General features: G+C 34.8%; 1 protein-coding gene across 4 annotated transcripts in view; it reads right to left on the bottom strand.

Annotated features, from left to right (window-relative positions):
* The window catches only part of EYS (eyes shut homolog), a 790428-nt gene that overhangs the window by 418516 nt on the left and 346598 nt on the right, over window positions 1-25314 (bottom strand). For all 4 annotated transcript variants that reach the window (XM_026791587.2, XM_074538459.1, XM_074538460.1 and 1 more), the window contains 4 exons: window positions 12796-13055; window positions 5287-5383; window positions 4045-4152; window positions 3327-3472 (listed from right to left, as the gene is read on the bottom strand). In XM_026791587.2, the coding sequence (XP_026647388.2) occupies window positions 3327-3472; window positions 4045-4152; window positions 5287-5383; window positions 12796-13055 (611 nt within the window). The remainder of the gene's footprint in view (window positions 1-3326; window positions 3473-4044; window positions 4153-5286; window positions 5384-12795; window positions 13056-25314) is intronic.

Here is a 25314-nt window from a genome sequence, read left to right as displayed (position 1 = left end):
CACTCAATGTTACTTTCTATGCTGCTGACCCATTAATTTTTTCATCTTTACTTTCTTTTCTTATTCTGTTGTTGAAAGGGACTGAAAGAACAGCTGGATGATCAGCTGGCAGCAGGACAAGTCAACCCAACGCATTTAAAGAAAACCCAAACACTTTAGTCTCTCAAAGAAATCTTAAAATTGTTTTCTTAGCCTCAAATAAAGAAGACCAGAAAGTAAAGTCTAAGGAATGATCAAGTCGTTCAATGAAGACAGTCACAATTTGCTAATCCTAGAACATTGTCAAATTAAGCAATTAAAAATTAACGAAGTTCTAGAGTCAAAAACGTGTATTCTTATTAAATCCATTTTACAGCAGAGTTGGTGACCCAGACACTTATAGTTTATACTTGAACATATAATAAATTTTTCATTAGTGAAAATTATTTCACTTGAAGCATGTCTAAATCATCTGGGTTATATTTTGACATAAGATTATTCAAGTGGCAAGATTTAGAAGAAGAGGTTAACACCTCAGCCATTAAAGTGACTTTCAGGGCAAGAGATCACAACACATTGTGTTTAAATACACATGTTATACTAAGAATTTGAAGTAAAATTAATATCAGCATTTTTGTTAATTTTTTAATATCAAACTCAGTGACATATTGACATATATATTTTTTATAATTTTGTAGGAGTGCACATTCAGAATGTGTCAGACAGCTTTGCATCAATGAAGGTATAGCTGTACTCCTAGATTACATTTTGCTTCTAGTTTTAATTTGCTGGTTAAATTCCATTTCATTTATAATTCCACAAACAGTCATGAAACTTCCACTTGTTTAAAGTGTATCTTCAGACTCCCTCATAAAGAACCTTGGTAACCTATCAAGCCAAAATAATTGTTACATATTCTTTGGCATCCTTAGATTATCAAAAAAATTCCTGTATTTGTAGTAACATTTACAAAATCAAAGCGTTCTGAAGTCATGTAGAGAAAAGCAGTCCCTGAGTAATACATATTTCAAAGGCTATTTTAGTGTAAAGAAGACTATGGAAGCAGAATGTTTTCTTACTCAAAATATCTATCCTCCATGCACATTAAGTCTCATTAGAAAACAAAAGGTTTAGTTGTTAGTTTCTTTAGATTTGAAGTATAAATTTAACAGTTATTGTTATAAGCACTAACATTCATTACTCCAGCCAACAAATAGCTGTCTAGACCAAACAGATTTTAGATTCAGTGACTCACAAGGTAGCTTCCATTTAGTGTTTTTATATCTAACACTCTGGTACCACCAACCTACAAGCAACAAGCAGTAATAGCTATGGTCTGAGTAAAGAGCTATTCTACTCAGAACTTTCAGAACTGCTTTATGAAATCACTTCTTATTTTGCTCTAGGAAATAAACAGTTTCTTATATGCCCAGATCACCAAAGTTTTATTCTCCAAAGTATCTGGTGTAAGGATTTTAGTCAGGGTGCATTAGTGATATTTAGAGCTTAGAAAGATCATTGTTGCTGCCAGTGAAATCATGTCAGAATACACCTGAGCATTTTTACTCTGAAAGGTGATCATCTTTTTAAAGTCTATGTGATATGCAAAGCATTAGATTTTATATTAGCAGTGTGGATAACAAACAATATTTTAATGGTTTACAAATTATTTCTTAAGTATTTTTTTAAATCTATTTAAAATGAAATAAAGTTATAACCAATGTAAAATAAATCCAAAATAAGATAAATCCATGGTGAAGTTAAAATTCTATTTTAAACTTAAATAACTTAAGAATTTAAAATAAAAGATACATTATATACCAAAATTTTAGAGGCAACAGAGCAGAGATCAGTGTCTAAAGACTGGCTTCTCTAAGACAGTAAATTACATGATGACCAGGAAAAATATTCGGAGTATCTAATAAAAGTTAGTAATTTAAAAATAAGATTTAATAAACAAAATGAAATATACTAACATAATTTGGCCCAAACAATTCAATGTATTTTAATTTGTTTCCAGGTACCCTTCATTTATAAGCGTATAATATTTTAATAGTTGATGATTAAAATTCTCAGCATATTAAATTTTTTTTTAAATTTAACTGATTGTTGGAAACAATTCATGCTGTCATCTGTCTTTGAAGGGGCCTGTTCTTTGAAAGAAAAGTTCTTTCAAAATTACAGCTAATTGGAAAAAAATAATCACAAAAAAATCGAGAACAAAACCCAACATATTATCCTTGTTGGTTAAATATGTTAGAGAAAAGCACTAAAGTCAAACTGCTTTGTCAATAATGAAAAATCAAGACAAAAGCACACCTGCAGATTCCTTGTTCCTTTTCAAATTAGAATCTCCTAAGTGCTCATGTGCAGATGTCTTGTCTTTTATAAATATAACAGGGAATTCTTACAAAAACATGTACATAAATTTTAATACAACTGTTTTAATATTTATTCGAAATAACATCTGCAGCACCACTGCCTGATGAACAGAAGTTTCTGTGGCTCCCAAGAAGTACTACTTAGAACACAGGCCATCTGAAGAAAATATTGCAGGGGGAGGCTTTAAAATATTTAGGCAGGAAAAGTATATATATTTTTTCATTTTTTGCTGTAATATCAAGGATAATTTTGAACAACAGTGCACAAGTGATATGTGGACTTAGATTTGTGGTGAATGGAAGAAGGATACACGGCTATATAGTAATTCCCATAACTGTACTTGTTCTTTGTTCTGTGGAGAATTACATTCCTCTCAGTTCAGTGGATGCAAATTGCATACTTTTTTATCTTGTACTTTATGTGGTATTCATCACAGGCTGGGATAGATAGGAAAAACATTTTTATGCAGAAAAAAATGTAGAAATGATTCAATTTGAGGAAACAACTAAATATTTCTGCAGTCATATGATCCCGTATGTTTTCATGTTGCTTAAGATGGATCTATTAAAACATTATGTATGAACTAGCTCAGCAGCACACTGAACATTTAAATGAAAGTCAACATCATTTTAGGAAAATTTTACTGCATCTCTACCCATTAAATATTTTTTCCTGACTCTGTGAAAATGTACAGATTAGCACTAAAGGCAATGGTGTCAATCAAACGGGTCAAAAGTCAAGGTGTTTCTATGGTTCTGTACAAATTCAAATGACCAGGTAGCATATTGATAATTCAAGTCTTAATATCAATAATCTTGAGCTATTTCAGGAGAATTAGATAAAACTATTTTTAAGTTAGTATTGATTTATCCTCCAATAAGTAGATTAATTACTGTTCTTGCTATAATATTAAAACCATGCAAAACCTGTGAAATAAGCTGCTTGGCTGTAAGAGTAGATCATACCTGTAAATCCAGGTAGACAGAGACACCGATAGCCTCCAAGCCTGTTGATGCAGCTTCCTCCATGTAAACAAGGCAAAGTTTCACACTCATTTACATCCATCTCACACAGAGACCCGTAGTATCCAGGTGCACAGTTACAAATGAATCTTTAGAAAAAGAAAAATCAGGTATGTCAATGGAAGTAACAATGGGATCCATTGCAATACTTTAAAGCCATATGAATCTCCTGATGCCAAGCTGGTGTCCCTAATCCTCATCCATATTAAAATAATGAACAGAGTTTTCTCATTTCCATGTTTCAGAAGCAAAGAGGGTGATTTACTTTTTGTTAAATTAATAGAACAATTTGGCACAGTAATTTTGACTGAAGATTTAAGAAATTACTTAAGGGCTAGTGATCTGGCGCAATATAATAATAATAACTTGTGAAGGGCTGTTGAACAAACACAGGGCTTGTACCAATCTAACAATATCAATTTTCTTCTATTTCAGTCTTTTTCCAAATTAAAAACAAACAAACAAAAAAAATTAAGGAGGAAAAGGACAAGTTATGCAAAATACATTTTCCCTTCTATCTTTCTTTAAGGTCACATAGGAATCAAAAAACTGAGCCAGTAGCATTTGCTTAGTACATTGTAACTTGTATGGTGAAGGTTCCATCCAAACCCATAATTAACATAAGGAAGTCAGGGAAACTTGTAATTTAGTAGTGACTGACCTGTTTATGAGATCCAGGCAAGTTCCATTGTTCTTGCACGGTCTTGATAAGCATTCATTAATCTCCACTTCACATAGGGTCCCAGTAAAGCCATGTTGGCAGGAGCACCTAGCAAAAAGGATATCACTATATTACTTTTAAGGTCATTACAAAAATTCAGGAAAAATATGGCAGATGTTGGGAGGTATTAATTAAATAGTACCAAAATCATGTTTGCTTTTTACTGGTTACTGCAAAGGGCAGTACTTTAACAAGCGCCAACAAGTAGAGTGTCTGAAGCCCTTGGTTATCATTAGCTGAAGGCCACAGGCTTTGTGCTGACCCCACTGTGCAAGGGCTTATTTAGAAATCGCCTTGGCCTGAGCTACTTTTCTCTCATTTTGACACCTGCCCTGCAGCCAGTTGACTGATGCCCCTCATACTATAGCTTCAGCTCTGGAATGGCATCTGCAGCAAGGGTGTGAGACACTGAGATGACCAGGGTGTTACAAATAATAGCCTTTTCTGTTCCACTCCTGAAGGATGGGATGACATCCAGAGGGATGAAGACAACTTTGAGAGATGGACCCTTAGGAATTACATGAGATTTAATGAGACCAAGTGCGAGGTGCTGCAGCTGGGTCAAAGCAACGCTGATATCAGCATGGGCTGGGGGATGAGCAGATTGAGAGTAGCCCTTCTAAGAAGGACTTGGGAGTGCTGGTAAGTGAGAGGCTTCAAGAAAGCTTGACTGAAGATGTGAAACAACCCACTGTGAACATCTTAGTTCTCCTGACAAAGACTTCCAGATGCTAGTGACCTGCAATAAGACTGCCAGTTCTCGAAGAAGAACAAGATCACTGATCACAGGATGCACACAGACTTTGTAAGGGTAATCAAAGAGACATAATTGCAAGATTTCTTATGTAGCAGCTATAACTATATTCTTCATTAAGTTTTTCTATTGATTTCAACTCAGATTGTTTGTACTACTGTAAGTGGACTAACAACTCTGCTTTTTTAAATTGGATCCTTATGATTTTAATTAGTCCTACAATAAATTCTTGGGGTCATACTTATGGTGAATGTGTATTACTTTTTGCACACAAGAAGATTTAAACTATAATGTAACTGTCAAACACATTACAAACCCTGCCCCCCTTCACTGAAGGTCAGCAAACACTAGACATTCAGAGTACAAAAGGAAAAGCTAGATGATAAAAAGCCATGTATCATATCTGTCATTCAAGTAATTTTCCTGACCTGTAGTGGTTGACCCCATCCACACAGAGACCTCCATTCTGGCATGGGTGGGAGATGCACTCATCACTGTTAACTTCGCAGTAAGTGCCCTCAAATCCTGAAACACAGATTTCATTAATGGTGAATGAACGAACTCAACTACTTCATATGTGAATTAATAGGTCACAGATTCTCGTGGGCATTTGGCTATCTGAGCCCAGGACTAACTCAGACAATGAAAGTGGCTGGCTTCAGCTGCACTCAAAGCTGTTTAATAAAGTCCTGAGAGAAGCATCAGCAATGGCTACCTCTTCTCTTTGGGGCATTTAAGCTGCAGCTCTTTGTCCCTGGTGTCTGACTGAGCTGTTCCGCAGCCATGGCCAATGCCTAGCTGTGCAGTATGCTGACTTTGGCATACAGACAGGCTCCCTGGCTTGCCCCTGGAGCTGCCCCATTCCCTGTAGCCTTGACTGGCCCCTTCTGCTGTTCCTGGACACAGCCACTGGTGCTGCCCTGCCGTGCCTCGTTCACATCCTGTCAGACTTGTGGCTGACTGCTGCTTCTGAAGGAGCCAACCCTTACTGCTCACTGACCCGAAGAAATTAGAACTACAAGTAGAAGTAACCCTGAAAGAACTTCCTTCAACTATTTTTGTTCCTTAGCTTCAGCTAGTTGATTTCCAGACAGTATATGAAGTCTCAACATACTTTAATGAATCAGAGAGAGCAGATTTGGATAGAGCATCTGGATAAATATCCTGGAGAAATGCAATCCATTTTAAAGGACAGAAAAGCTTTCTTGGAGAGTGTGGGACAAAGTCAGAAACTAAAAGCTAATTCAGTAATTAATATATTAGAGAGTAGTGGAAGTTAGAGGACCACATTTATTCAAAGCAGTCAGTAGCTGAGAAAAAAAACAACTGGTTTTATATTTAGTGAAGACAAAATGTGATTAAGGTTTTATTTGCACAGTACATCACTTGCATAATATATTACATTTGCCTGTGTAAGTGTTCCAGAATATGTACTAAAATGAAATAAGACAGTTTTCAGTGATACATGAACCCTATTTTTGCTCTTAGACAGCACACTGCATCTTGTAGCATTTGCATAAATACATGTTCTCCTAAATGCATCTTTGTGGTGAAATTCTATACATACCATGGAGAAACCATAGCTACTCAGTTGAATTTTGCACAAATTCAATGTATTTGTTTTCAATTGATGGAGAAATGAAACCATTGCGATGAGAAAACTATTTGCATTGTACTATATGTGAGTGCTGATTGCAGGTTGCCTAATGACCGTAAAGAGAGTTCACCCAAGTGATTTTGAACATCACTGATATAGAAAAATTAAATTGAAACAGCTTTAAATTTTGCTATTAATATGGCAACGGTTCTACTGAATTCTTTATTAAAACAATAAGCTTTACTTTTTTAGATACCCCAATAAGAATAGTATTTTTTGGTTATGTTTTGTATTTGTGGTTTTCAAAGTACTTAAAGAAGGTGAGGAAATAATAAAAGACCACTGTTAGAATAGTATGGCTTATTTTTGTCTAGAGAAAATCTTGACTGGAAGAAATAAGTGTCTTGGTCAGAGTTCCAAAGAAAGCTGTAGAAAGAAATCTCTGTTGGTACTCCAATATATGATCTAAACATGAGAATATATCAAAGCAGTTGGTATTTTCTTCTTATCAGGATTATTTCTATTCAATAATTTTTGGGCCTCATTGAAATTAACTGCTAATATTTGCTGAAGATTTCACAGCAATGTCACTATAAAGCTGGGAAAATAAAGCCTGGAACATTTCTCAAAATAGCCTTTCTATTATAGTCATTTATGTTGTTATGATATTATTTTTTTTCTAGAAATTTCTTGAGCATGAAAGGATACCCTCATTTATTTTCTATTTGTACGTTTCACAAAATTAAAACCCAACAATAAAATCAAAACTAAATCAAAACAAAAAGGTCCAAAACAAGCCAGCAAAAAATCCCTACCAATCCCCCCAAAAAACCTGTGAAAGAATGGTCATAATAGCAAGAAAAATTGTGTCTCAGCGTTCTGTTTTGAAATATATCTCTCAGCACAGAAAAAATTGTATTCTGAATGGTTTAGTTTACTATGTGCAAATGAGCCTGAACCAGAGAGAGCCATCCAAATACTTTTCTTATCTGTAGCACGTGTAATCTGCATCTTAATGCTCCTGAACCTTCATCTATTCCTGCCTGTACTTTGATTAAGAAAAAAAGAAAGATAAAAGAACTATAAACTAGTACACCATGGACCAAGTTAGATTCTAGGCCTGGTTGTGTGAGTAGGCAGAAGTCTGACATACAAAATATTCAGCAGGTGTTTGATACATGCCATTCAGTGCCACTGAGTAAGAGCAGAAAAATTCACAACACTGGTTTAATAAAGAAATTGGAGGGCATTAGTGCAGATAAGACATTAGGACTCATAGGACTATTTGTAGTCAATTTCCTCATCTGCAATTTCTATTTTATTTGTAATGCTTGAAATTTCTAAAACTAAATTTGATTACTGAGTGGAAGGCTGTCAATGGGCAGGGAAAATGGAACTTTACTGAAAAGGATGCACTGAAGGTAAACCAATGTAACATTATAAATAACTCACAGATATAAATATATTTTAGCTTTATATTGCTATTGCAATTAGTTTAAAACATTTGTGAATGTATTGAATATGGGTAGATATATTTGAGGAAGTATTTAAGTAAGTTTAATTTTTTAGTAACATAACATATTCAAGACTTTCAGAAATTAACAGAGATAAAAAAACCCTGAAAATTATTAAAGTTCCTTATTACAGTGTTACAAAATAAAATCTTATTTCTCTCTATTTTTAATTGTTCAGGTGGTGTGAAAGTTATTTTAAAGATATGAGGTCTAGGAACATCTGGATAGCTGTTACTTAAGATGAGACAGATGCTGGTTTTACTTCTGTTTCTCTGAAATATAGGAAATCCTGCATTTGTCAACTCTGTCTATGGGGCTTCTGGGAGTTGCAAAGCGATGGAATATGCAGCTAAATATCTGCTGTCACAGTTATTTCCATCTCCTTATTCCATTGTAGAGAATGTATTACAGAATTGACCTCTGCAGGTAACAGGATTCTAATAGGATTCCTTTGCCCTAATCTCTCTACTGTTTCGCTCATCAGAACAGTACCATAGATGTTTCTCTCCTTACCATGAACTATTTATGAACCAATGTTTGCAAACAGCAGAGATATAATAGCAGTCCCATAATCATTAGTTCAGGTACTTAGGTTGTTCAGCATAACATAAGTAGGTACATGAATCAAAATCAGAGGTGTGTAAAATATTAGGCACTGTAAAAAGGCTATTTCCCTCTGTAAATTATGTATGCATACGTCTGAAAAAGAAACTGGCACTGAAGGACTCAGAAATTTGACAATGGCAAACTCCAATTTGAACAATTTGTTTTTCTTAATCTATTTATTATTTCTGCTTGGTAGTATAAATTTTGTACATTATGATAATTTTCACCTAGCATTGTTTCAGGCATTGGCTGAAAAATATTTTGCCTCAGTTCAAATTTCTAGCTATAAGGTGCTATAGACCAAATAAAAATGATCACTAGCATCTAGAACAAAGAGTAGGTGTCATGGGAAAGCTATTGACAGGAGACTGATAAAAGAAGTGAAAAAGTCCAGGGAAAATCTGTTTAAAACAAGGGCTTCAAAAATTGCCTTGAAGCATAAAGAGTGTATTGCTTTTAGAAAGGACAAAGAAAAAATAGAATGCATAATCCCAGTAAAAACTGTTGCTATTGTTTCTCCTTAGAGATGAGTCCTTTTTATAGATTTCCCTGGAACAATACACATAATTTCATTGCACCCTAAAACTGATGGCTTTAACCTTAAGCCCCATGCATAAACCAGTTTTTCAACTTCTCAATTTCTAGCTTTGTATTTTTAAAGCTGCAATGAGGATAAATAGGATGACAAAGCCTTTGTGTACTTGTGTGCTGTAATGACAAATGTTGCTACCTCCTGTTCTTTTTTCTCCTCGCTAAAACTGTGTGCTTCCAAAAGCTGTGAAATTAAAAAAAAACAACAAAAAAAACCGCAAACAAACCCCAAACCCCCCAATTTTACAGCAAAATCACAAGAGGCAACTGGTCATGAATTCAGCCTGCCTACCACCTGAAAGATTTTTCCTAAGCTGCCTAAATAGTAGGCAGAGCGACATAAACATTCTCTAGCATTATCCATTTCACTTTATATGTCTACTTATGTGTGAAATGAAGTACATCAGAAAATAATACCTGCTTAATGTATTACTGTGGACATCTACAATCCAGACATTTCCAGTTTACTTCTTTCAATAATACATACATTATTATATTGGTCCAATCTCCCTTCTACCATAACTCATTAAGATGTTACTGAGTTAACACAAATGCTGGCCAAATAATCCGTATTTCTGAAAAGAGTAGGTAAAGCTTTGATATGAACTCTCTCTATATGTATGCAATACTTAATGTGTAATATGTAGCATTTCCTGATAATTTTTCTATCACAGCCTAACATGTTTATGCAAAATTGTTTTCATCGTAATAAGGAGGCTGCATGAACATCCTGAGGTTATCCTATCCATATTACTTGGACTAGTGAAGAAAGTTCTACATCTGATTTTAAAGTGAGATTAGTTTCCACCTTCTAAGAAGCAGGAATTCTAGGAACCACTTTAATTCAGCAATCTTGGCCTTCTCTTCCTCTCTTTAAGTCTGCAACAACTCTGCCTTCCCTACTAGCTTGTCTTGCTACTATATAGCTACTATAACAATAACTACTAATAGTTCTCATAAAAGAATAAATCGCAGTTAAAAAAAGTCTTATTAGAAAACACGAGATATTTTCTGGCCTTGTAGTTTATGGTTGCAAATTATCCTGTTATTCTCTGCAATATTTATGTGCTTATAATTACACAGGTTTCACACTTTCTTAAAACTGTTATCTTTTATCGCCCATTTCATCATTAATTAAACTTGTTCATCAGTTCCAGCAGAGAGCTGATCTTGCACTCAGTAGTTGTATGCCCTCTCATAGTTTTTCTTGATTCTGAATACATTTTTCAGTATTTTTTTTTTTTCTTGGAACACAATTCTTAGAAAGCATCACTATTTTTACCAAAATGTCTTATCTCTCTTTCGGGTTGCCTCTAAAACACTAACAATTTTGTGCTTGCATTATCTAGAAGAGCATGGTCTAATGCCTAGACTCTTGCTTATTTACCCTCTATTTTACTTAGTTGAATTGCTCTTTGAATCTTTCTCATGTAGACCTTTAGGGGAATTTACGAATAGTGGCCAAGACTCAGCTACAAATATTTCAACATTATTTAAATTATATAGTCTTGCTTACATCTCCTGCCTTGCTTTTCTGTTACACTAAATTTTCAGTTCTATTATTAAGATTAATTCTAAGAATGGATTCTCTAATACTGGGAAGACATGTTGATAAATTAAGCAATAAAAATCCTGCTATTTGCCCTAAGTTTTCCATTCCTCCTGTTTTGTTTGCATTTAGTCTGTATTATTTAAGGAGATTCAGTGCTGGCTATATGATTAACAGCTCAAACCCATATGTCCTCACAACTGTCTTGATCAAACCCTTGCTTATCAATTACTGGTAAAGTATTTAAGAGGGGTTTTCTCCACACTTCTTGGGAAACTTGTTCTACAGCAGTGATTCTTAAGCTTTTGCAACAATGGCCCTCCCTTCAACATTTTTGCAACCTTGAATATACCATCGTGCAATTGTAAAGTTCATAACTTTTTAAACTGTTTAACATGCTTCTGTGGACAATTTGACTTAAAGTCATGGTCTAACACTGTTCCATGATCTATGATATGAGAGCCCAGTTTTGTTACACAAATATTATAATCTATCTCTTTGAAGGAAAAAAACCATCTGTATCTAGGGCAACAGCTCAAGAGGAAGTTTTACATTAACAGTATTTGTAGAATTCTAGAACTCTTTATAGCAAAATCAGACAGCTATAGTTCCCCAATGTACATACAGGAAAAAAGATGCAACTTTGTTTTATACTACAGCTAATCATGACTTAATCACCTTCCTACCAATTTGCTGTGGTAATTCTGTCCTAAACTAACATCTTACATCAACTTTGATTCTGCCCAATTCATGTTCTATCAGCTTTTATCTTCTCTGACCTAGCCAACACAAATCCTCTTTTTCTTCTAAATATGTACCACTGGCAGTGGTATAATTTATGGTCCTGTTGTACCCATCTCAGATATGGTGTTCTATGATATGGTGTTCTCAGGTAGCTGTTAAAATTTGGTAAGCACTGCTACATTTTGTGATTCCTGTTACATCAGACTCAACCTTTCTAATGACCAGACTGTTAGCTACTGGCAAGTTTAATCCACATGCCATTTACTACTAAGTCAAGTGTTTTGGAGTAATCTACCTATGTTTTTGAAAACCAGCTTTTCTAAAGATGCTTCACTAAGCAACTTGCACACCTCCCCAGTGATGTTTTGGTTTTTTCTCAGCAGTTTGCAGTTTTTGCAGGTAAATTAACATTTACCTTAAAAGTAACAAACCCAAGGTATTATATGCTCCTCATTCCCAAATATTATATCCATATCTTTGTGGCTTAATAAATGACAAATAATATTATTGCCATGTAACACTGCAGTTATCTGCTGCCTTTGTCCCTAAGAGACCCCTAGCTTTACAGGCATAACTGTGAAAACTTCAAAATCCTGCTCCAATTCCAGTTTCAGTAATTGTACTCCCCTGCTACTTAAATTTTCTAACTTTTCAGTACAGTTGTTAATTAGTTAATGTGTTCTTCAATTCCTACATGGAAATGTGTAGCAATGTTCTGCACAGTTAAACTGTTGCTCTGTTCCACCTTAGCAGTTCTTGTACATTGGGGGTGAGATTGCGTCTTTTAAGCCATGGCCCAGGGAAGCTGTCAGCACCTGCTGTGATTTGGTTCCTTGTGCATACAGGGAGAAACCCACTATATCCATTAAGCAAGGGAAGATTACTTCCCTGATGTGCCAGGCCTTCCTGACAGCTCAGCGGGAAAAGAAACAATTTCCAACTTGCTCCAATTTTTGTACTTCCACCAATTTGCATACATTTTTTCTAAATCTGCCTGTCTGTTTTGTCAATTTAGCTTGTCTTTGCTGGCCAGGTGCATGTCTATCTCTATTTCATTGTAACAATTGACTGAGAAATACTGATTCTGAGTGCTGAATTTAAGCCACCATAGATTTAATAAGTATTGTAAAATAAGAAATTAATAATAAGTAAACTGACAGCTATCTTTCCAGTCTTTTAATACAACTGATAAATCTTCTGCAATTCATAATAGTTTTATGTTCTTTGAAACATATTCTTTTCCACTTACATTAAAGATAGTGACAAATTCAATATATATTTGCAATTTTCCAGAGCACAACAGAAAATCGAAGAAATTAACTATTCCAGTTCTCACCTGTTTTGCAAATGCACATTGGATTTCCATCTACTTGTGCCAAGCAGGTTGAATTGTTTATGCATGGATTGTAAGGCAGCTCACAGGGACTGAAGCGCTGGTGGCAGAAGTCACCAGTGTAAAATGGAGGGCAAATGCATACAAACTGCCCCGGCTTCACAGACTCAAAACAGGTGGCTCCATTCAAGCATGGTTCAGATGCACATTCATTTATGTCTTCACTGCAGTCTGGCCCTGTCCACCCCGATGTACATGTGCATCTGCAGGGGTGAAAAAAATAAAAAAGAAAAAGAGCATTTACATGGCAGAATAAAAATTAACAGCTTGGCCTGATCACTTCCAACCCTTTCTATTTTAAAAATAACAAAAAAATTTAAAACAATATCAATAATACATTTCTGTGACTAGTTTTTCTTTTCCTGGCAATTGTATCAGAATGCATTATGAATAAAAGTTATATTCAGGTTATTATCCCAGAATGTACCTGAGGATAAATAAATAAAAGCAAAAGGACTAATTCTAAGTCATAGTATCACTTGGAGAACTATCTGGTTTAGGAAATGCAGATAGAATCATGTTTAGACCATTTTTAAGATGAAAAAAGAGCACAAATTATCAAACATGAAAAGTAAATCTTCTAAATGTTAAGGATTAGAAGTACACCTTTTCACATGTGTGAAACTAGTAAGTACTCCAATGTTTGGGATGAAATGCATCAGGTAGCATATCCAGTACGTTTAAGAATGTAGGAATCATGAGGGATCCTAATTTCATTGGATTCTTTCTCTTTTTTGAATGCTTTTGTGGAGATCTGATAATTATAATACAGGAGAAAAAACTTCAACCAAAATCTAAATTACATCTGAATGTAAGGAACCCATCTACATGAATTAGATAAATATCTTTTGTTATTCACAATATACATAAGATATGGTTCTGTAAATTCAAAGGAAACAATTTGCTAATGCTTCAAAGCTTGCAGAGCCAAATTTCTTCACTAGCTGCAATAAAAGAGGCCTCTATGTACTTTAAAAGTCATACATTCCTGTTACTTTCACTGTAAATAAAATTGAATTTAATTTTATTTTTGCAGATATTTGGCAGGACAAGATACAATATGAAAGATGAACTATTCCAGCTCTTGTCTACTTTGATCAATATTGATTTCAGGCATTAAATCATTCAAATATATCTTCATAGTTATAATTTGATAAGAAAAATTGTTCTTGAATAACAAAAAGGTCGTTTAATGGAGAATCTGTTGTGTGGTTCTGTTCTGTAAGGCACAGGTATTTCTTGCCACATGAAAAGAAAATTTCACCCCTTAAAAGAACCCAGTCTTTTCTTTCAGATTTTTTCTTGTGTTCTGTGTTATTTAGTTGTAGGATACAATCACCATGGCTCATAAAAAGAATATTACAAAGGAATTTTATTTATACCTTTAAAGGCCTGAGTATTTTAGCATTAAGGATTTAAAAATCAGATTACTGTATTTTTCTCATGTTAAAAACTAATAGCCATTACTACCAAAAATCATTCAGACATTTTTAAAATAACTGACAATAATCACATTTCAGAACTCATAATTTAAAATACTTAAAATATACTTTTGGAAATATGGTTAAAACCAATTTCTTTTTATTCTCTGCTTATGCATAAAAATCATACCTGCTTTTGATATACATGGCAGAATGCATTTATTATCTAGAAGCAGCATCCACTGAATAGCACTGCATGCCCAATTAGTGTTTGACTGAATTTTCTCTTAAGTAGTCAATATATAAAAGCATCAGACTCTTACAAATTAAGCATCTCCAAATGTCTCATAGTGAACATAGGAGAACAGTGACCCAACAGATGTTAATTGTTTTGCAGCTGCTCTTTCTTTTTGTTGACTTCTTTCATGAAGTTGTGAATAAATTACTACTGATGCAGTACTACAAATTGGTATGTAGCACTTGGCTATGCTCCATTTTTAGCTTAAAAAGCTCATTAAGTTGAGAGCCTTTCACTTTGTATTAGGAGAACATGGTTCAGTAATGACCTGGTCCAGCTTTATGGACATAACTGAGGTGCAGAGGAGCAAACATTAAACACATTTCATTCCCCTTTTTTCCCTAATGAGTTTCATAACTGCCTTTGAGTTATCAAAGCTGTTCTGTGTGACTACAGGGAACACCAGGTCACTGAAACACAGCAGTTATCTACACTGCACAACCAGCCAGTGCTACCCTGGCTTCATGCCAGCTCCCAGCTGAGGTGCAACAGTCAATACTAATGCAAAGGAGACAATTAATAACAGAGCTTTTTGTCCTCTTTTCTGGATTATTAAAAAGAGTTACTGGAAGTCTCATTAAATGTGAGAAAAATAAATACATAGAAGCATCTATCCTGAGGCCCAGTTTTAAGAATCAAGACGAAATTTTGTGTTAATGAGGACAGTTATTTAAAAAAAGGTAAGGAGGTGTTAGGAGGACTATTAAAAGTGAATTATAAATTAAGGTATTATAACTGTTATTCTTGGAAACTAACTGATCAAAAGGCAAAAATCCAAACACTTTTTCAAAATGACTAATTTTTTTCACTTCATCACAAAAATAAAGATGATTTCTAGAATTCTCAGGGGGAAAAAAGGCTGATATATGCTTTTAAGAGTCCATATAAAGATAGTCAAAGCTGAATTTCTTTCTATTGTCTTAACAACTTGCCAACATCAGTATTTTTCTTTCCAATAACCAAATCCAAATACACCCACTGATATTAGAAAACCAAATCATGACTCTTTTATGTAAACTATTAATTTTAATAATATAAACCCCATTAACTGCTTAGATTGTGACATGTGTAGAATTCCTCCAACACATATGGATCAGGTTCCATAAGTATTATTTCTTTACTTTCCATACATCTCTCTATAAATTGAAAAGCTTTCTATAGAAAAACAACCAAAAGGAAAAAGAAATGAAAATACACAAATTATATTTATGGCTTTATATTTTCCACCTGTATTAACATTAAAGTCAGAATTAAAAATTGCAAACTATAGTAATGAATTGTATCCAGAGAAGTAGCGTTAAAGTAATAAATTCCTCTGTCTCCATATGATGAGTTAAGTATTAAATTTGGTTCTTATCTGCTTGAAAATCCTCTTTCTACTTCTCATATTCCAGTGAAATATAGGTGTCCCCTGCCTTATATCCTACATTAAAGGTATTAAGGAATTAAAAAACCAGGGAAGAGTTTTAAGAATATCTGAATTGTTGATTTTGGAAAAAAGTTTCTGAGGTTCATCTAGACTCCCCCGCCCAAAATTGGTACAACTAGAGTTTTCTCAGGTCTGTGTCCAGCCTGGTTTTGAGTATCTAAAGGATGGAGACTCCACAACTTCTCTGGGAAATCTATTCCAGCACCTGACCACCCTCACATCACAAAAAAGGAGCATTTTTTTTATCTTCATGTGGAATTACATGTAGTTTTCTTTCCCTCCACTTAATATTTTCCTGTCACTGGATACCCCTGAGAAAAGCCTGTCTCCTTTTTGCTTGCTACTTTTTATCAATTTTACATACTGGCAGGAGCTTCTGTGGGCCAAAACCATTTTTTAATCTTGCTAGCTGCAGAGGCAGTCTCTCCTGAATCTTAAGAGTTCTAAAGTGGTTGTCTGTCAATTAGAAAATTGTATTGGTGGGTTTATTCCAAACTAGCTCAGTTAGATGCTCTGGAAAATGCCAAAGCTTAACAAAAGCACATGTTTTGGTTCTTGGGGATGATCCTGTGCAGGAGCAGGACACCATGATCCTTGTTGGTCCCTTCCAACTCAGCATCTTCTGTGATAAGCAGTAATGCAGATGAATATTCCAGAGTATTTCAGTATAAGCTATTTTTTTTCTTTTAGACCTCTTTCTACATAGCAGAAAAATACAAGAAACTGGTGGTTTTAGTCTTCTGTATAGAAAACATTTCAGAAAATATCAGTCAGAGCACTTTGCCACAGATAAAGGTGGTTTTGCAGACAAAATTACAATATTTAAGAAGCACCAGAACTGCTTTTTCCTCAGTGGTTCAGTCAAAGCAACAGGAATCCTAAACTGAACCCTCAGCTACAGTGTGCCCATCATTCAACTGCCTCTTTGACAGATTCTTGATAAGAAATGGCAAGACATTCAGTGAAGTTTGGGTCAGCCTGTTAGCCATACAATACATGCAACAATGGGCCATTCTACAGTAAGGATTTATGCTGTTTAGAGCATTCAATCAAATCAACTAACAGCCTGACAAACCACAGTCCTCAGTGACAAATTTCTTCCTTGTAATCTAGAGGCTATTGGATCATCTGAAGTAGAGAAATAAGAGCTTGCTTTCAATACAGGCACAGCTTGAAATTTAGGGCACCAACACACACCACAAAGCTCCAAGGACATGCACTTCCAGTCACTACAAGGGCTTCAAACACTTGTGTTTCTATCTCTTCTTTCTTTCTACAAGCATGTTTTTTTTTCTTTCATACTCTGAAAGTTTAATATGTTGTTTGTTCCACAGACAGCTACCAGACCTCTTTCACCAGCGTCAACCTGAAAAAGCTGTCATGAGTTTATCTATAAAGTTCTTGTGCTCCCAAATACTAAAATACTGTAAGTTATTTACTCTCACATGCCACCCTGAGATGATCTCAAATTTTCACCTATGTCTCTTCTCCTCTCCCCAAAATTCAATTGAGCCTGCCTTTACAATCACTACCATAATTCATTCCCTACTTTATTCCTAGAGCTCTCAATTTGTAACCAATCAAATGTTTGTAACCAATCAATCCTATTAACAGATTAGAGAAAGCATTAACCTTGGCTGCAGTGCTTATGCTCTGATGGAATTTACAATCTTGAAGCATATAGGACAGCAGTGGAGTAGTCAGGTGTCAAAGGAAGGGGACCAGGACACCAGTTGGTTCATCACAGGCCTTTCAGGTCTGGTCCAGTCCCGGTCCCTCAGGTCTTTCTGGTCCAGTTTATTAAAGAAAGTATCAAACACTTATACAGCAAATAATAAGCTTATGAATATTCTGTAAGCCAAGCAATCTATTGGTTAAACTATAGCATTAACTCATCATCATTCCTTAGGGGTTACATCTCTCTTTTCTCATGTCTCTTTCACTGTTTGTTATTATACCACAGCTAGGCCCAAGGACACTGCTATGTCTGCAGGTGCAGGACTTGGAATTAGCCATGGTTTTGTACTTTTCCATTTTCTAGCAGCTAAATTCCCAACAGTCAGGACCCTGAATTTTAGGAAAGGAAATTTTCAGTTGATTAGCAGTTTAGATTAGATTTCAGTATTTGGGTCCATGGGATCCCCTAGGAAACTGCCTTCAGGGAAAAGGGATCTGAACAAAGCTGGCAGATCATTAGAGCACGCATCTTGATTTCCCAATGTAAGAAATCTGGAAAAGAAGGTGAAAGACCAGCATGCCTTAGTAAATATCTCCTGGGTAAACTGAAGTGCTAGAAGGAAATACACAGGCGAAGAATAAGGGACATATACCCTGGAGAGAATATGGGATGTCATCTGGATATGTAGTAGTGGCATTAGGAAAGCTAAGGCCCATTTGGAGCTTAATTTGGCAAGAGCTGTAAAGAAAAAGAAGGGATTTACAGGTATGTTTGCCACAAAAGTAAGATTAAAGAAAACATACTGCTGCAATAAGACAGGAGAACTGGTGACGACCAACAGAGAGAAGACTGAGATACTCAACATTATTTTTTGCCTCTGTTTTTACTGTTAAGCTCAGGTCCCACCTTTCTGAAGCTCATGCCAGATACTGAGGGACTGAAGTCCTTCCCATCCTGGGAGAAGGTCAGGTTTGAGGAATCTCAATATACCTAAGGGCATGGAACTCCATGAGATGCACCCCAGGGGCCTGAGGGAACTGGCTGATTTAGCTCTCTACAAAGTAAGTAACCAATGACAAATTTGTCCATCACAGAGTAAATTGATAGGTGAACATAAATTGCAAAAATTATACATTAAAGAAAGTCCACCTGCCTTTATCTGCTATTTGGATAAGGCTATGAAGCTAAAATTAGGGAAAAAAACATTGTTATCTTTGTCATACACACATATAACATTTTTAATTTAACTTAGATGTAGATACTGGCTTATGGGAAGTATATACATCACTTGCAGTCTACAAGCTGAATCTGAAGTGGTGGCTGAGAAAACATAAATTAAGTACTTGGGGAATGGTACTAGGTAATAACAGACATAAGCAGATATTGACCCCAAACTGGAGAAAAATTAATTGTGAGGTATATTGTTGGAAGAGAGATAAAAAGATTAAGTTTCTGCTACTCTATTAATATTGTCTAAGGGTGTCTTTTGCATGTTTGATGCATACAGAAAGCCTTCAAAGGGCTTATGTTTTCATTCCCTTTCCAGTTCAATTGCTTCAGACTTTTAATCGTTGGTTTGGGTTTTTTTTTTAATTTTAAAGATATACTTTATTTGTTCTGTATACATTCCTCCCATAATTCTCTGCTCATGTTCTTCCATTTGGTAACAGTAGCTAAAATTTTTTCCTGATATTCTGTGTATTCAGGAACGTTACATTACAAAAAAACCCCAAACAAACATACTTTAGAGGAACAAATAGAGAAAGTTGTATTTGTTTGTTTTCCATATATTTCTTCCTTAATTCTCTATTTGAAGCTATGAGTTCACAAAACCACAAGGTAACATTCAGCTCTATGAGACAGCAAGCTATATTTCAGCTTTTGCTTTAAGCTCTGTTTGAGCTGCAATGCACACATTTCTGTTTCAGGAAACAGAATTTAACATGCTACAAAGGGTATTTATACTTTCAACTTTTTTTTTTTTCATGCTGTTGCTTTATTTTTTTCCATTTTCCTGAACCAGAATATAAGATACATCTTATATCAAGCTGGATGCAACTTTCAGATTACTGGACCCCATAGATGAGGTACACACTCATTTTCTTTTTGTATCAAACTCTTTCCTTATTTATCCCAATAACAGCAATTCGTCCTTTCTACAAGGTCAGATAAATTTACATTGTTATCTGTTTCAGCCAGTGAACATTAAAATAATCAAAAATCTCTAGTCAAACTATCTCATTGGAATAAGTGTTTGTGCTTTAAAAGCACAAGTGCTGAATACTTTGAATACTTTTTATTAAGAAAGAAAACAAAACAAGTAAAAACTGTAGTAACCAAAACTGAAGATTATTTCTGTTATGTGGGAGGATCACTTGGGTCGTATGGCCCTGAACCAGAAAATAAAACATGTTTGGTATCAACAGTCTAGTTCATAGACCATTACCACGGGGAAAACCATTGTTGAAGTTCCTTCCCATCAGTCTTGCCTACTTAAATTCCTATTTTAGAAGCAATAGAAATTAATTTCAAAATACAAAAAAAATTACCTCCAATGTTTGGGTGGATTTTTTGCTCTTGCTTTATAGTTTTGGTTATTGTCTAAGGTGTTAGAAAAACCATTTGCCATCTTCAAGTTTTTTAAAATAAATTATAATAATATCTATGAATACTGAATCATCCCCTAAAATATAGGAACTTCCACGTCCCAAACTTACCATGATATACAAAAAGGATATCATAGTAACATGAAAATTTTGGAATGTAGTTTAGTAAGTTATCACACAACTGAGGGTGAAGAGAAAGAAAGGTCTGTTTAAATTTGTGTCCTGTGTGTCAAACAATTTTCTGAGTAGCAGTAATAATTTCTTGAATTACTGCAGACGCCCACAGAGAATGTTTATGCATTTTGGCTTGTGAAGCTGCCCTTTGAGTAACATTCTCTATTAACTAAACCCACATTAGACTTCCTTCTGTTCCTGACAAAATGCAAACGGAAAAGGACAAAAATGCCTTTTTATCTTATCATCTCTGGTCACTAACACCAACAGCTGCATTCTTTGCCTGTGTAGCTTTCATCACTGAACAACAATCACTACAGCAGCAACAAGGTAATTCAAGATTTCACCATACAATCTCAGAGAAAATATGTAATTTGCAGCCTTTTTAACAGGCAGTGCCGCTCCAAAGATGTGACAAGGAGAAAACCCTAAATTTGTGAAAACTGAGCATCAGTAAATCAATGCTGCTATAAACAGTAAGTAAATTATCTGCCTGCAATATCTTGGGTGGTGCTGATTCACTTTGGTAGAGAAAAGAAGAGAAGTATTATTTTGTTATTTCAAGAATCAGAGGGAATCAGTTGACATGTGGTTTCCAAGTTACAGCAAGTTAATAAATTAGATTGAGATGTTGAACAAATCAGCTATCAGGACGACATTCCATCTTTCAAGGATTTTGAATAAAAGGCTTCCTTCTTCCCAGTTGCCTGTTTGCTTGTGCTCCTCTCTTTTAATTTAATGCTGGTCTTTGATGACAACTGGGTTTATTGCTGCACCTGTGGAAACTGGTATCTTCAGCACTATTTCCCCTTGGAAATCTCTTCCTCTACTCAAGATTGCTGTACAAAGAGCCTATTTGTTATGGAAAGCAGCTCAATGCCTTTCCTCGGTTTTTATTGCTCTGATATTTTCTGAGAGTTACAGGTAACTCTTACAGTATTTTAGTATTGATTTTGAGGCAAGTCCTCTTTGACCTGAGAAATCTGAAAGGAAGAAAATTGCTGCACTGAAAAAGTAGGAGCTGACCTGAATGCAGGTAACAGCTCCTCCAGGAGAAACATTTGTTAAATTTGGGAAGTTTAACAATGCAGCTGTAGTTCTGTCAATTGACCTCAAAGCTCTTCACCATTTATAGAGATTACACTGATGGCAGAAAAGAAAAAATGAACTCTTTGGGTTCATTCAGAGTGCTCCCAGTGGAAGGGACTTTGGCTCAGGGGGAGTAAAGGAGAGCCTTTCTGGTCTGTGCCTTCCAACACAGGCAAACAAAAAAGGCCAAATAAAGGTGATTACAATTGCAATCTTTATTAGCAATAATTAGCATGGCAACATGAAGGGCTAGATAACATGCTCCAACTCTGCAATTTTATGAAGCATGAACAATACAAATCTAACTGTGAAGATAGATTACCTTGACATTTGGAGAATTGGACATGAGAAAAAATTGAACATAATACACACCAATCCTAAAGTCTGTGCAAATGACCTTGCATAATTATTTGAAAGGATGAGCAAAGAAATGTTTATCTCCTTCATATTGGAGTTTTTGAACTCTTCAAGTCATTTAAGCAAGACATCTCTATCAGTTTGGGGGGCGAGGGGGGGACAACTGCTTCCAATAATCTACGGAAAATTTTTCAGAATTTTTGATTGATGTTTACTTAGGGTCTACTCAAGTTTCAAGGAAGAGAATCATAGAAGAAAATATTTCTGTGGCTCAGTCTGACACAAAGCACTATCTGATCCAAGAATTGAAGCAAGAGTATAAGAAAACATTTATTTGAACAAATAGACTAATATATTACTTCTCTTTTATTTCCCCTTTTTCTTTTTATTTATTCCAAACATAGAAGACATTGAATACTTGATGCTTAGAACCAATTAGATGCCTATAAAAAACTGATAACCTTGGATAGATATAGTATTTATTATGGTAGAATGTATTAGAAGATCATGACACCACTTAACCATATAGTAACTATACTTATATATTTGAAGAGAACTATTGAAACATTTTCAACACTCAGCAGCAGTCATGCCAATTTCAACATTATAACTCAGATTTTCAAAAGAGCCTGTAAAAAATAAAACTTGGAAAGGCTAGAGAGTGTCATAATTAATACTGGCAGTCTAGAAAATACTTTGTAGATAGATTAAGAAGCAGAAATGTCTCTATTTTCATATTTGTTACTAGAATAAGAGAAAGGAAAGAAAAAAGGATTTGCACAAACTGCTTTTCATTAATATGCCAAATTATAACCTTTACCATTCACCCAACAGTGCAAGAGGATTGTAACCCAAAAAAAAAATACCAGAGGCAATAACATTTCATCTTTCAAGACTAAATTTACCAAAAATCACCTAACACAGATCTTGATTAGTTTAGCCAAAGAATATTTATAGTAGCAAACCCTTGAAATTTTTTTCAAGGAGTGCTACAATTTCAAAGCATATAAACAGTAAAAAAAAAAAAAAAAAAGAAAATAATTAAGCCTCTTCAAGCAAGGCAGTGCTTCTCAAAGTTATAACAAACAGACAAGCAAACAAACATATATATCTGCCCTGCTCGAATACTGCAGTAACACGTGAGGTAATTATTTTTCTACTGCAGATTCTGTTAAAAAACCGAAATTTGACTTGTCATGTCCTGGCAAATAGCATTTTAAAAAATAGCTTTGTTCTTATAAAGATTATTGTTTTGATATAAGCTATAAAAGCAAACAACAAATATTATTTTCAGTTTGTCTCCAACAGTCAGTTATGTCTTTATCTACCTTTGATATCTACTGTTATATAAACAATCCAACTTTCTTCTACGGGTGTCCAACTGAGTTATTTCAATAGGGCAAACCTATAAAAATTTTATGATTGTCCCTTCCAGACAGGGAAGGAACAAGTCCAAGAGACATATATATAACAATGCTTATGGATGCTCATAGAGAGCTGTGATTTTTGGTATTCATAGTCCCTTTTCTCCACCTGTGACCTTCAAAGATAAAGGCTCACTTCTTTAACTCTGATAGATTTTTTTTCATATATCCAAACTGGCTTTTAGTAGAAGAAAATATGATGGTTACTGGTCCCAAATTAGTCTGCTTGCTACTGCTGAAGAGTGAGCACTGTTTTATAGAGAACCTCTAACAGTCTACAATCTGTAATTGCAGTCTAAATAAACTCCTATAATGCTTCAATTGATCTAACAGAGCACACATGGTGTAAATCCCAGACAAATCCAAAAAGACAATTAACTAAAATTTTATTACCTACAGAACCTAGCGGTGGGGAAGCCAAAGTTGATTTTCTAATTGTGTTTTGTATAGTTTATTATACTAGAACTATTTAATTTATAATTTTTGCATGTGTACATGTGTTTCATATTATGTTGTCATATACAAGCAATTATTTCTAAAATACAACTATTTTATCTAACTCATTATTTTTCAAAATTGTTTTTTCTAAATATATAATAATGCTCTTCTCCAAAACTAATTTTTTTAGTTCCCGTCCTATTCTTTTTTTTTAAAGATATTGTGACTTTTATGCTCTGAAAATAATTCTCTACTTCAAAAGAAAAAGCGTCATAATTGAAGATGAAACCTTGGTATTCTTTTGGCTGTGAAGTCATTTCAAGACCAAATAAATACATGTAATGTCTTGACATTAAAACTGACACATTTAATTTACAAAAATGTTGACCCTTGACCACTTTAGAATTGCTTTAAGAACATAGGGAAAAGGAACAATGCCTGTGAAAGCAATGAAAACTCTTCCAAGAAGTGAAGCATAGATTTTACTAATGACCTCTGATGTCAAAGGAAAAAAGAATAGTTTGTATAGTAATGAGAATGGGATCTACACCCTGTCCTTTTATGTGGAACTGTTTATTACTGATTCTCTAAGGTTCAAAAGGATATAATGTCAGCAGCAATGCCCATAATCCTTGAAATGTTTTGTTCCTTTGTGCATGTATTAGACATTGCTGATGCATGAAATATCTAATCTGTAGCTAACAAAGACAGATGGTTTTCCCATTCGTTTCTAATGAGCCATTTTTAAAGTGTCAGCAGCATTTTTTGTTTATTTGCTTGTTTAAACTTCCTATTTTATTAAGGTTTTCCAAATTAAAAACGTGCATGTTCTTTAAAGGAGCAGTTAAATGAAGGGCAAAAGAACAAGCAGGAATGAGTCTATTATGAATCATGTGCAACAGAAGCATTATAATATTAGGATTAGAAATAATGAGGTAGTGAAATCTGTCTTGAAAACTTTTTCCAGACATTCTTTTTGTGCATTTCCTATCTTCTTTCTATCCATTCTATTTTTAATTCTCACCATCCCACACATCATCACATCCCACACATCTCACCCAGGATTACTATGTGGTGGCAGCATTTTTGCTATTGACCAGAGCTGTAGCTACAAAAGACAAGCCATTGAATTTCAGTTTTAGTGTCATTGCTACATAATGTGATGAGAGGATGAATTATGTTGAATATGGTCTTTGTGTCCAGCAATTCATCATGTTTTGTCTATGAGGCTGTTATGGTAGCTCTGAAGTCTTGCTAAGGTCAAGTGAAACAGTCCTCTCATTATCTGTCAAGCCAGTCATCTTTGAAAGCTATCATCAGGATGGCTTTCCCCTTTGTGAAAACATTCCTCTTAGCACTTTCTTTTCCATCATATGTGTGGAAACAGTTTCAGAGGTTATTTGCTCCATTATCTTTCCAGGGACCAGGGTAAAGTTAACTTGTCCACAGTTGCCCAGATCCTCCTTCTTGCCTTTCTTGAAAGTAAGAGTCATTTTCTCCATTCCTAGCCTTCTTTTTTTCTTCCTTTTTCCATTCCATTCTCTGACA

This window comes from Zonotrichia albicollis, chromosome 3 (assembly GCF_047830755.1).
Source record: "Zonotrichia albicollis isolate bZonAlb1 chromosome 3, bZonAlb1.hap1, whole genome shotgun sequence".
In the NCBI taxonomy this organism is placed as follows: domain Eukaryota; kingdom Metazoa; phylum Chordata; class Aves; order Passeriformes; family Passerellidae; genus Zonotrichia; species Zonotrichia albicollis.
The sequence above is the reverse complement of the archived record's forward strand: the minus strand, read 5'-3'. Positions and strand labels throughout refer to the sequence as shown.